The sequence below is a fragment of the Episyrphus balteatus genome, chromosome 2 (genome assembly GCF_945859705.1).
Source record: "Episyrphus balteatus chromosome 2, idEpiBalt1.1, whole genome shotgun sequence".
Lineage (NCBI taxonomy): Eukaryota > Metazoa > Arthropoda > Insecta > Diptera > Syrphidae > Episyrphus > Episyrphus balteatus.
This window is the reverse complement of record NC_079135.1, coordinates 126,081,298-126,094,836: the sequence shown is the minus strand read 5'-3', so window position 1 is coordinate 126,094,836 and position 13,539 is coordinate 126,081,298. Positions and strand designations below refer to the sequence as shown.

General features: G+C 29.8%; 1 protein-coding gene across 3 annotated transcripts in view; it reads left to right on the top strand.

Moving 5' to 3' along the window:
- Positions 1 to 13,539, top strand: part of LOC129911367 (ubiquitin carboxyl-terminal hydrolase Usp2) — a 31,732-nt gene that overhangs the window by 9,473 nt on the left and 8,720 nt on the right. For all 3 annotated transcript variants that reach the window (XM_055989139.1, XM_055989138.1, XM_055989140.1), the window contains exons 3-9: positions 3,751 to 3,913; positions 6,590 to 6,736; positions 6,808 to 7,021; positions 7,088 to 7,410; positions 7,482 to 7,631; positions 7,705 to 7,783; positions 9,434 to 9,502. In XM_055989139.1, the coding sequence (XP_055845114.1) occupies positions 3,751 to 3,913; positions 6,590 to 6,736; positions 6,808 to 7,021; positions 7,088 to 7,410; positions 7,482 to 7,631; positions 7,705 to 7,783; positions 9,434 to 9,502 (1,145 nt within the window). The remainder of the gene's footprint in view (positions 1 to 3,750; positions 3,914 to 6,589; positions 6,737 to 6,807; positions 7,022 to 7,087; positions 7,411 to 7,481; positions 7,632 to 7,704; positions 7,784 to 9,433; positions 9,503 to 13,539) is intronic.

Here is a 13,539-nt window from a genome sequence, read left to right as displayed (position 1 = left end):
TATAGGGTTGTTCGTTTACTACTTCATAACATCTCTTAAATCAATCTTCGAAGAACAAAAAAAAAGCAGAATTTTAATTTCCTTAAAATACATAGGAGTTTCAGTGTACTAAAGAACTCTTAAAACTGACAATGAAACCACCTAATGAATCTTAATCGAATAATAATACATAGTTTTATTCTTCAGGATCAATATTTCCAACTACCAATTCATTTTTGTTTAATAAAAGCTATTGTTTTATCAATCAATAAACAACAGATGCATTCAATTTAAAATTCAATTATTGAACCTTTCAACTCATCAACATGAATTCTTGAAAGTTTGTCATTTTGTTGAAAATTAATTTGATTCTCGAACAGAAAGTTCAAAAGAAACCTTTATTAATTTATTGACTATGTACTTGAATTGAAGTGCATAATCTACATTCATTTATAAACATATGTATATACACAAATTATGAAATTGAAAAGAAAGTTATATATAAACATAGAAGATGAAGAATGAAAATTAAAGCTTTATTACAAAAAGTGTTAACGTTCATATCTAGTTTATGGCTTTAAGAAAATTGTGTTGATAAAAATGATTATCAGGAAAGTGTCTTAAGCGAATAAATTAGGTAGAGATCCTTTCATGAACTTTACGAGTACAGCAGTTGAGACTAGAATTTTTAGGAAAATAGGTTTGTGTATTGTACCTCCACGTTACAATCGTAAAAGGGGTGATACTTTTTTATGATTAACTCTTGTGAACGCTTCAAAAACCGAATAAGTAAACAAACAGTGCTTAAAGAAAAAACAAACAGATCTAATTTTTACGTGTCAAAACTCAAATGGAAATTTATAAAACATGAAAGGCTTTGAAATGGCCGCTCAAAATTATATATTAACTTATGAACAGATATTTTTCTTTCAAAAACTGTTTCAATTTTCCCGATATCTTTTTTATTGCTCGAGATATCTTAAGGTTCAGTTAATAAGCCAAATAGAAACTAAACTTAATCTAAAGGTTCAAGCCACTGGTCACAGAATTCTTGCCACAAGAACCAAAATATACTTTTCTGAAGGTTCTTGAAATACTGCCGTTATAAAAAAAAACCATTTTTTGCATTTTATAACGGTAATATTGCAAGAACGAAGGCTAATAGATTTTTTCTGATTGCGGATTCGAGTTCAGCAACCTAAAAACCTTCAGAAAAGTATATTTTGGTTCTTGTGACAAAAAAAGTTTAATTTGGTTGGCCTGTTTCTGATTCAAAGACCGCTACTTAAATTTTAAATATCTCGGGCAGTAAAAGAGATATCGGAAAGATTTAAACATTTTTTGAAAGAATAAAACCAGTTCTTATAGGCACCGTTACAAATTAATTCATAGTGAACTACCCCACATAAAAACATAGCCTCGAAAACAGCCAAAATGACGTTTTTTGACATTCTCTAACGGTAATATTTCAAAACGGAGGCCAATAACAATTTTTACTTTCGATATCAAGTTATATATTCGTACAAAAAAAAAATTGAGATAACATTTTTCCATGACATTACGATGATAGACAATGCCCAAAAAGTGGGTCCCAGAAGTCCGTCTGTCTGTAAATAAGGCTACAGCCTAAACGAATGGACCGATTAATGTCAAACTTGGTATGTAGCGTTATTTGGCGACTCTACACAGGGATTTTTGGAATTAATTTTTTTGGACCAAAAATAACGGTACTTGTCATTTACCGATTTTAGTAAAGTTGAAATTGCTCAAAAACAGCTCCAACGATTTTGTTTAAAAATTTCAAATGTAAATTTTAAATTAAGGTCTATCTTCAAATGAAAAATTTTTTTTTTGAAAATCATTATAAACGAACCGTTTTTTTTAAATTCAATTTTTTCCGAAACTGCTTATTTGATTTCAACGAAACTTTTTGTGAAGAAGTATTTCTGTAATTTTAATATAAGCCAAAAATAAAATTTAAAAAAAATAATATTTTGATTTTTAAAAAAAATTTGAAATTTTTTTTTTTGAAAAATCAAATTTTTTGAAATTTTGTTTTTAGGTGTTGATTAGTGATTTCTACAAAATGCCGTACCAATTTTATTTTAAAAATTTTTTTCCAAAAAATTACACTGGTTTACAAGGGTTTTGTTGCCGAAACAAAAATATACTTTTCTGAAGGTTTTCAGTGTGTTGAACTCGAATCCGAAGTCAGAAACAACTAATCAATCAGCTTTCGTTTTTGAGATATTACCGTTACAAAATGCAAAAAAAAACGTTTTTTTGATTTCTTCGGACCTTATTCTTTTGTATAAGGAAAATTGTTTTGAGAATATTTAGTAACGGTTTCTATAAGAACTGTTTTCCAACTTTCGATACCTGTTTAAATCTTTTCCATATCTTTTGTATTGAAAGAAATATCTTAAAATTAAGTAAGTGGGTTTTTCTTCATATATCATAAAGGAGATAATGTTAATGACGTTATAAAATTTATAAAAATATCAAACAACTGAAGATATCTCGGGCAATAAAAAAGATATCGGAAAGATTAAAACAGATTTAAAAAGGTGATAAAAAGTTCTGATAAAAACCGTTACTAAATATGCTCAAACAATTTTCCTTATATAAAAGAATAAGGTCCAAAGTACTGTATACTCTAACGGTAATATTTAAAAAACGGGAGCTGATTAATTTTTTTTTACTTCGGATTCGAGTTCAGCACACCGAAAACCTTCAGAAAAGTATATTTTTGTTTCGGCAAAAAAAAAAGTTTAATTTTGTTAACCAGTGTTATTTATAAAAAATTATTTTTTTTTTAAATGGCTGAGCGTTATCAATAATAAATGGCTCCTTTTGTGTAAGCCAACATAAGTAAAAGGTTTAAAAATCAATCAGGGTATCAAAACATACTGGGTTAAAACATAACTTAGTGATATTGAGAATACTAGAACTCTTATCGGTGTCCTGCTCTTTACCTAAAAATTTCTTTCGTTACGTACTTAAACGTAAAACGAAAATTACAGTTGAAATAGAAAAAAAAACGAAAATATTTCCCAATTTTTCGGCACCTTTCGTTCATACAGCAACTTAATTTTATGTTTTGTAAAATGTTTTATGTATGTAAATATAATATTTTCTAGACATAAACTTAAATAAAAAAAAAGGTTTGTATTTTTGCTTTGCTATGTTTAAATAAAATAATGTTGCTTTCCATAAAAATGCATGCTTTTGTATTATGATTTAAAAATAAAAATGCTTAATTATTCCCATAACACCTTTACTCACAGTAATTTGTTTGTTTAATTTTTTTATATTTTTTTTTTTGTTAATTTCAAAATATTTAATAAAATAAATTTTTATTTTTGCTTTGATACAATTTTCGATTATTTATTAACAAAACACTTTTGTATTTGAAAGAAAATCAGAACAACATAATTACACTTTTTCACAAAAAAATACTACTCTACATTATCAAAAAAAAAAAATTATATCGAAATTAGTTAATTTTTTCATAACATTACTTTAGTTTTCTTGAAAATCTTCGGGTCTTAATTTTTCCCAAATCGCGTTTTATTTTATAAAAATCAAAAAATCATTTAATTTTTGTTTGTAAATTTCGTTTTTTTTTTTTCTTATAAAATTCATAAATATTCATTTTATTTTTTATTTTGTTCTCGAAACGCAAATAACAAATTAAAACAATTAAAATGTTTAAGCATTAAACATTAATTAATAATGAAATTATAAAATTTTAATTATAATTTAAAACAGGTTCGAAGTACCTCATCATTACGGACTACCCTTCCACCATTGCCACCGAACCCAACACGTGATTGGGATCGTGACAGTAGTAGATCATCAATTTTATCCAGTCGAAATCTTTCAGATGATTATTCGTCGTCGTCATCGAGAAAATTAACACCAGAACAAGAAGGTGAGTTTCTTATGTTTGTCTGGCATTGTCAGATGATTATAAAATTTATCCTTAATTTTACAAGTACATACAAAATACCTACATATCAAATTCACTTTTACATTCAGAACCTGAGAACTCATTTCATAATTTGATAGTTGGCTTGCTAGAAAAGTTGAATTACTCAACTTTTATAGCTTCAGATAAAAAATAATAAAAAGATCCAAGCAGATTTTTTTCCTCACACTAGGCTAGGAGTAGCTTCTCATTTTATGGCTGACAATTAGCTAGGTACAACCCGTGCTTTAAATAGGAATAACTTTGTTTCTTTGAGGTACAGCATCTACTGAGAAGTACTTCTAATGGTTGCATGAAACTCCTATTCTTCTATAGAAAAAGAAAGTTGTTAAATGAGTTCATTTGAAAGGGAAGCTGTTAATAAATTCGCTGACCCTTCGACCACATGTCCAAGTTTTGTATTTGATGTGACGTACGTAAGTGGCTTGCCACACGCATATCAACTAGCTTAGAGGTTGAATTTTGCAATTACTCGATTTCAATGTTCAATTTTATAGAAGCTATCAAATCACTTGCATATCTTATTGCATTTTTACTAGCCCCAAAAATAACATGCAAGTACTAATGGGGTTTTCGTTTGGTTAAAAAATTAATTTATTTTTTGATTAAAATCTGTCAAAAAACTGATTTTGACAATTTTTGCCTTCGTTTGGCCAAAAAAATTGATTTATTTTTTGATCTTAGATCAGTTTTCCAGATCTGGATTTTTCGGGAGATTTACCCTCTTTTACTAACAACACTATGCATTGTTATTGGCATTCATCTGATTGACAAGTTTTTGTTTGATAATTATTTTATTTCGGTTTCAAGAAAGAATTAAAATAGTTCTGAATTCAAATGGAAGTAATTTTGAGTGAATTAATTTATTCGTCCAGCTCATCTTCGGATAAAAAAAATCAACGGTCGAATCAATATTTGACAACTGCGATCGCTGCTTGGTTCACAGACACAAATACAAACCAATACTATAGAAAATAAAAATCAATCTGAAAACGTATTGGTTTCGTAAAGAAAAAAATCAATTTATAGATCAAAATATAAATTTACCAAACGAAAACCCCATTAAAGTTGAATTTTTATGTAAAAATGTTTGTGTTTAAGTCGCACGCGTTTTGAGGTCTAACTTGCTTCCACGTTAAAAATTACGTCCAAGCCAGTCCCTAGTGGCTTCAAAAAACTTGTCTACCAATTCATTTGGAGGAAAGTTAAAATTGTTGGCATATTTCAATCTTTCACAATCCGGGCAACGATTTAAGTGTGAAATCGGGATAACATAATCTTATAACTTCAAAATTAACTGACTGAGTCTATATTTCGATAAAAGTCATGACTTTTGAGTCATTGTGTAATAGCAGACTTAGGAATTGGCCGTCAGGTCACGAGTGCCTGCTTATGTTGTTGCCTAAAGTTGTATGCCTGTTTCGCAGTGCATTTGTGCTGCTGAATCTGAATTGTAAGCCATTTTCGCCCATCAAATAGGTTTTGGAATAAGTCTACCAGTAAGAGACAAGAATAGTCTTAACAAAAGATTCGATCTCTCAACTACTACGTAGTCATATTTTTAAATTTCTTTTCTAACAAAATAAAAAAAAATGTTGACCTGGTACAAGCAAATGCAACAGCAGCATTCAGTTAGCTTTAGAAATTGAACAATACAAAACAGGGAGGCTTGTCGCCGATTTCTGTTCTCCTTAATGCTAATTAATAGCTTATGTATGCAAAATATAAAGTCAGAAATAAAGAAAAAGAAACTATGTAAGAATCGTTAATATTGGTTTAAAAAATATGCTTTTTTTTCAAAAGTAGAACCTTGTATTTGCAATTGGCAAACTCGCGTTGTTTATAAAGCCGTGATTTAAAAATGCCAGACTTTTGAAATCGTTATAAGAACGTATAAGGCTATAAAACTGCATTATCACATTTTGGTTATACCTCCATTCCCAAAAATTTGCTGTGGGCCCTCGTTTCGGTCTATAAGACTTTTCCTTTAAGATTGCACAGAAAAAATATAAAATTAGTTCATTCAGTTTCTGTCTGTCAGAGGAAATTCTGTGAGATCTCAGAAATTTGGAGCCTGGGACAAAATTCCGCAAGAGTGAATTCCTCTGTGTACACGAAAAAAACGTGTAAATTGTCTTAAGAACAAGGGAGAGAAAAACTCACTCTTGCGGAATTGGGCCCCTGTTTATCATCAAACTACATCACTGACTTCACAAATTCAATAAGTTCTGCACATTCAACCTTGAGAAGTGCTCTTCGTAGTAGAAATAGTAGAAAAGGCTCTTAAAAGTTTTTCTGAATAACAATGGGACGTGGCTATTGATTATAAAACGGTTAATGTGTATGTACATACATAGTTCGATGAGAAATTGTTTCAAACCAAATTTCAAGATAATCATATTTTTAAACTTTTAAGTTTAAGTATACTTTTCAATAGACACCAAACAAAAATCGTTCCTTTTATTTATTCATTTTTAGTTTTTATTTCTATGTCAAATTTTGAATGTCTAGATATCACTCACTTCGAGCAGGTTCGACTCGTATTTGACTGTTTCTTTTAATTTATTTTATTTTAAAATTTTAAAAATATGAAATAAAAAATTATATTTTTACTTGTAGGATTATGCGGACTGAGAAATATCGGCAATACATGTTTCATGAATTCAGTGATTCAATGCCTGAGTCACACTAGCGAGCTAACAAAATTCCTGAAAACACAAAATGGTGTCAGATCCTCATCGTCGAAGGATCAACAAATTTTAAGTGGTTAGTAAAATAGAAATATATCTTTATTCTCCCTCCCTCCCTCTCACATACATAATTTTTGTTCTTTGTAGAGTTTGCCAAATTAATCCGTGAAATGTGGACTTCAAATGTTAACAGCGTTACACCGAGTGAACTGAAAAGGGCATTTTCCAGCAAACACAGAATGTACAGTGATTACAATCAACAAGATGCCCAAGAGTTTTTGCGTTTCTTTTTAGATTCATTGCATTCAGCATTGAATTCAGGTGTAAAAGGTGATCTTTTAAAAATTGATGAAAGTTTAAGGTAAAAAACACCTTTTATGTCTTTTTGAATTGTAAACTTATTGATAACACTTTTTTGTTCTTATAGTGACAACAGAAAAGCTGACATTACGTGGGAATGGTATGCAAAAGCAGAAAACTCTGTCATCCGTGATCTATTTGTTGGCCAATTAAAGAGTACACTCAAATGTACGGTTTGTGGCAATACAAGTGTTACTTTTGATCCCGTTTGGGATTTAAGTGTGCCGCTTCCCTCATCCTCGCGGTGTAAATTAGAAGCCTGCTTGGATCTATTTATACGGGAAGAAGTGCTCGATGGAGACGAGATGCCAACCTGTTCAAAATGCCAAACACGACGGAAAAGTACGAAAAGCTTTACAATTCAACGATTTCCGAAGTACTTGGTTATTCGTAAGTTCCACAAAAATTAAATTTTTAACTTTGATGTGTTTTTTATAAATGTATGTTTTTTTCTTTTAAAGATTTGAAACGCTTCTCAGAAACACGATGGAGTAAGATGTCGAATATTGTGGAATTCCCTACTGGCGAGCGAGAATTGAATATGGGTCCTTATGGATCTAATTCAAGTACAAATGTTTATTATTCGTTGTATGCAATTTCAAATCACATGGGTAAATAAGTTTTTTTTGTAAATATACAATTAAGAAATGTTTTTTTTTTTTAAATATATTTGATGTTTTACAGGTTCAACAGCAGGTGGACATTATGTAGCGTTGTGTAAACATCCTATCACCAAAAAATGGCATGAGTTCAACGACAACGTGTAAGTGAATTAAAAAATATTTTTGAAATGAAACGATTAGTACTGTTTTAAAATGTTTGCAACGTGTTTTTCCTTTTGCAATGTTTCCGCTCTATACAACAACTTGACAACTTTACATAAAACCTTAACCATTTGAAATTATATCAAAAATTTTAAAATTGGTTTCAACTACAACAAAAAAAAATGTATCCCCAGTTTCACAGTCAAGGTTTATACCTGAGTTCTGTTAGAAATGCTGAGTTTTCGGCAGAAAACTGTTGTTGTTGTTGTTTAACTTAAACTAAAATTTGAACTCACTTCAAAGTTAAAGCCTAGTTGCTGATGCGAAACGAAACTTTTCCTCGGTCTCCACGGCCTTCACCAGGAAATTGAAAAGCCTCGAAATCTCAAAGGAAACATATGTAGAGTATCATAAATACCAAAAGAAAAAAAGAAAAGAAGAGTTAAGCATTTTAACAAATGTCGGCCATGACTCATGAGTGTATTTGAAAGATTTTCACAACAATTTCTGATTTTGTAAAACTTTTATAATGATTAAAAGTTAGTGTTAGGCTTGAAAAAGCAGATCTTCTTACTTAAATTATATTTCCATATTCCATTGCAGCATTCCAGAACTATCATTGGCTTTCATTTATATAAAAATATTTGTAAGTCGATGACTTTATCGAGCAATGTCTGTCTAATTCATAAAGTCCACAAAATAAGAACAAATTCTTGTTTACGTTTTCTTCTTCTTCTTAATGTCTGTCTAACTCAAAAATAAAATTTACCATTATTACCAAATTTACTGTTACCATTCGGAATCAAAAGTACATTTTATTAGTGATACCAATATTTGACAGCAAACGTTAAAGTTAAAGTGCATAAATAAAACGGTCACTATGGCGTATGTGTAACCTTTTTTTTAACATTGAAATTCTTTGACGGTTGATGCAATATTTTCTATAACTTCACAAAATAATTATATGAGTTGATATTATTTGTTAGCTTTTGTTGAAAATTGTGTGATACAACTGCCCGAAGTCTGGAAAACAGGTTTAATGTGATTTAAAAAAAAAAAGTTAAAACAAATTTAAAACTAAATTATTTTAAGCTTTGCACCGAAACCACCCGAATTCGTGTACATTCTCTTAAGCAATCAGACAGATAAAATACAACTGCTCTAGTAAAGTAGCAAGACATAATGATTCGAACTCGAGACAGCAATCAGGCATTGTTCGTTCAATGTTCGCTCCTTGATAGCATTTACTATAGTATCCAGGGTTTTTTTTTCATGTTGTAGGGAGACCGTTATTTAGATGCACTTTATGTTCCAAGCAATCCACGAAATGTGATACGACAATCTTGCAGGTGGTCTATAACATTTTTGATACAGCTGAAGTGAAGTTTCAGAGTATACAATTTAAGAGGAGAAAGTCAAACCTCCAAATGAAGCTTGTACGTTGGAGTAATTTCAAACAGGCGAAACAATTTCTTTAGACAAAATTTTAACAGTTTTTCTCTTTCATCAGCTATGAAAAAAAAACATCTGTAAGACAATTGGCTCCCCATCCCACACTGTTGCTTCATTTTAAATACATACTTTCTTTTTAAAATTATAGAAAACTGCATTTAAAATTTAATTAATATGTATCGTCTTCTTACTTTCAGTGTGAGCAGTGAATTGACGGAAAGTCATTTAGTGTCATCTAGTGCCTACATTTTGTTCTACGAACGAGCGTAAGATTATTATTATTATTTTGTTTTGTATTTTTACTACAACTAACAACAAAAACATTAAGAATTATATTGAATCCCACACCACATGTGTTATTAATAGTTTAGTTTTTAACTTAGTTTATAACGAATTAGTAATGATGAAACGCAAACAAATGTTACTAGCAACTATGATATGAGCAACTATGATACGAGTATAACGATGTTACGAATTCAAATGCCCCGAATTCAAATGCGACGAATTGTATGGAGGCTTTTTTTTCGTGTTGTATTCGATCTGGCAACAATAAGAGGAACGTTGTGAAATAATGATAATAATGGAACATAAGAGATGTTAGCTGATTGGTCAAACATTAGTATATAAGCCAAACAGAAGGTGGGGTTGGTTGAAATTTTTTTGTAAGGTCTCAAAGAATTATGAAGTCGTTGTCGGTGCAAAGGAAAATGAAAAAATGATAGAGAAGCAAAAGAAATAAAATTGGAGGGGTGATTGCCATTGCATGTACATATGCTTGAAAGTAAGAAAGCTGGAACATTATAAACGTAAAGGCAAAAACAATGTAAGTAGGTTTGAGCATCTTGCAGACCTTTTAGAACAAGTTTTGGTCTTGTAAGGAGTTTTGTTTTTTAGATTTTAATGAAGGGAGGTCTTTACTAGAGCCGGTCGTAGAAGTGCCCGTGCATCTGTTCAGTTAAGGGTCCATTTGTTAGCTACTGTTTTGAAGTTTGATGATTTTTATGTGACTACATTTTTTATGTTTTAGGTTTAGGTTTTAGGTTTAGACTCAAATAATTTTGTTAATATATAAATACCTACATATCGTCGTCGGTGGAAAGCAAAATTGTTCTTAATCCACTTTTTACCATTAATGAGATAATGATGCAGTTTTACTAATTTGAGGGTGCTCTTTCCGAATTTGAAAAGCGTTTTTGTCTAAAAAAATTTCTGAAAGTTAGACCCGAGTATTCTTAATTGTTCTAGGTTCCATCATATTTTGTTCTAAGTCCACTTTTTATTTAAGGAAAGCGCGTAGATAGGTACTTGTATAGGAATTTTTCTATGTTCAATTTTGGTTTTTAGTAAGAAAAATAGAAGTAGGTTTGTAGGGTTTCTTCAAAAGGAAAAAACAAACTTTATAAAAAATATAACTTGAAATACCGACGAGCAAAAAAATATCACTTTCAATCAAATTGAAACTTAAAAATCGCTTTTTAGTGGGGTGGCTTAGCATTAAAAAAGACTTCCATTATGCACTACTTTGTGATAAAAGCGTGAAACTTATATCTTTGGTAGTACTTAATAGAAGAGTTATTTTGAGATATTGGACCAATTTGTATTCCATCCGGTATGGTAGATCCAAAAGTTTTTGTCTGTTGCACCCGCATTGTTGCATTTTATAGTAAAGCTAATGAAACAATTTTATTAATAAAATACATGATTTCGAGGTAATTTCAAATGCCCGATCGAATAAAATCAATACCAAAATGTCTGAACCATCATGGAAAAAGTTATTGCACTCTTTATAAATAGTCATTTACTTAAAGAACAAGAAGTGAAGTGACATGATGGTCGAGACATTTTGGTATTGATTTTTTTCGATCGGGCGTTACAAAACACCTCGAAATCATGTATCATTTTACTAAAAATGTTTCATTGTCTATACTATGATATGCCACAAATCGAGTGCAACACAGAAAAAGTATTGTATCTACCCTTTCGGATGGAATACAAGGTGGCCCAATATCTCAAAATAACAAAATAACGATTGAACTATTTTTTAACGCTAAGCCTCATACATAAGTTTTATGTTTGACTTCGTTCTACATAAAATGCTTCAAAAGCCAAGTTTAGCTATATGAGCAAATACGTGCGACACTTTCGTGCATTGTACTTATAATTATAATTACATATGCAGAACCTTCTCGTCAGGAGGCTATTGAGCCACTAAAAAAAAAAAACAAATATAAGAAACAAAATCTTCACATTTCAGTTGTTTCGGTTTGGTGGGGGGTTACTTATAAATTTTTATTTAGTCAAAGTAACCACCAATCAAAATTTTTTAAAATGACCAGCCAATAGAAATTGCTTTTCAAATATATACTTAACCTACCTATTTAAAAATTTTCGCAACTACAAAAAAAAAATTCAAATTTCCTATTGGCTATTGCTTTGATAAATAAATTACAAAAATGAAACTGCCCCCACAAAATTGAAACGACTGAAAGTGAAATGCAAATTTGTGTTTTTTTTAGTGGGTCTCTGACCTCCTAAGCAGAGGGTGGTGTAGTTTGTATTACTCTTCTTCTATATTTTTAGCAGATATATATAATATAGATGAAAGATATCTTCATTTATGTGGTCGTATTAGTCTAGGTGGTAAGGTGATTGCCTCCCACTCTCACTGTTTTGGGTTCGCATCCCAAAAGTTACATATGTTTTTTTTTTAATTTTTAATTTTTTTTTTTATTTTAAATTTCAAAAAATATTGCAATATAGCATATGCCATATGAATTTAAAATGATTTTTTTTTTTTTTAAGAAAACCTTGAAAAATTTAAACGCGCAGTCTAATTTTCAAATGCTCGGAATGATCTTCAAAAATTTTTCAGCTTCCAACGTCTAGGTATTCAAAAGAATTTTTGGGTACACTCAGGTGTATACGTACTTATTTTTATTACTTCAAAAGAAATGATAATATTTGAAAGCTTTTAGCATTTTTATTTTTGAACTCATTTTTATGTGGAATTAGAAGATTTACACTTTTAGTCCACGAAATTACATACAAATTATAATTAATTAGTTTAGTTATAGGTTGTCATCGAAAAAAATTGATAGAATAGCGTGAGGACATAAAAATAAATGTTTTTTTTTGCTTTTTTTGATGAAATTTGATTGAGTTCAAAAAATTCTAGCTCTTTTTGTAGATGTCATATAAGGATGATCGATACGAATATTTTAAGCTCAAACAATATGCTTTCAGATAGTATAAATTTGTTTATACACTGTTTCAGAAAAAATTGCATTTAATAGGTGTTTTTTTGTTTTTTTTGATGTAAATGATTGTTTTCAATGATATATTTTATACTTTTTGCGCATTGTAAAAAGTTAAAAATGGTTTTATTCTTAAGAAAAAGGGTTTTAAGTTGCATAATTTTTTTTAAGCTTTTAAAATAAAAAAATTAATAGATTGAGAAAATAAAAAGGTATTTTTTTTAAGCTTTTTCTTGTAAATTATGATTGTTTGAAATAAGTAAACACTTCAATTGACTCATTTAAAAAAAAAAGAACACAATCTGTTTTCTGACGACGTTATCACGTAAAAACATCGTCCGTAAACTGGATTTTTTAATTGAATATCAATTGATAATTGTTAAATTTTCAAAGTCCATACCTACTTTTCATAAGATTTAAGGTAAAAAGTTTTTAAAAAATTAAGTGTCACTTAATTTTACACTCATATATAAAGGAGAGTGGGCATTTTGGCCCATCGGTGTAACACATTGAGACATACATCAAATGAAAGGTCTCGATGAGTGTATTATTTTTTTGTATGGGCACAAGTCTGTATCTCGTGCAGGGAAAGTGCATTGGTGCATTTTATTTTTAAAAATGTATGTAATAAAATTCATAAAAGTATACATTTTGACTAGACGTTCGATAAAATTGTTTCAAAAACATTACAAAACTGTGTTGGAAGTTCAGTTGGGCTATTCCATCACCAGGGCCCTATTTCACCAACTTACAAATTTGTAATTACAAGTAATTTTCACAATATTTGTGAAAAAATCGAGAAATTCTGTTTCACCAGTTTCTTGTGATCACAAAATTGTACTTGTAATCTACAATTTTAAATTTGTGAAAAAATCCATTTTCTGTTTCACCGACACTTGTATTTTACAAGTAACAAATTTGTGAGCTTTCAAGTTTCTTGTGGGTTTCTGTTTCACCAAAAAAAAAAAGTTACAAGTTTCTATTTATTTGTGAAAATTTTCTACAAGAGTCAAGACGTATGTCATTTTTGTTACAAGTTTGTAAAAACC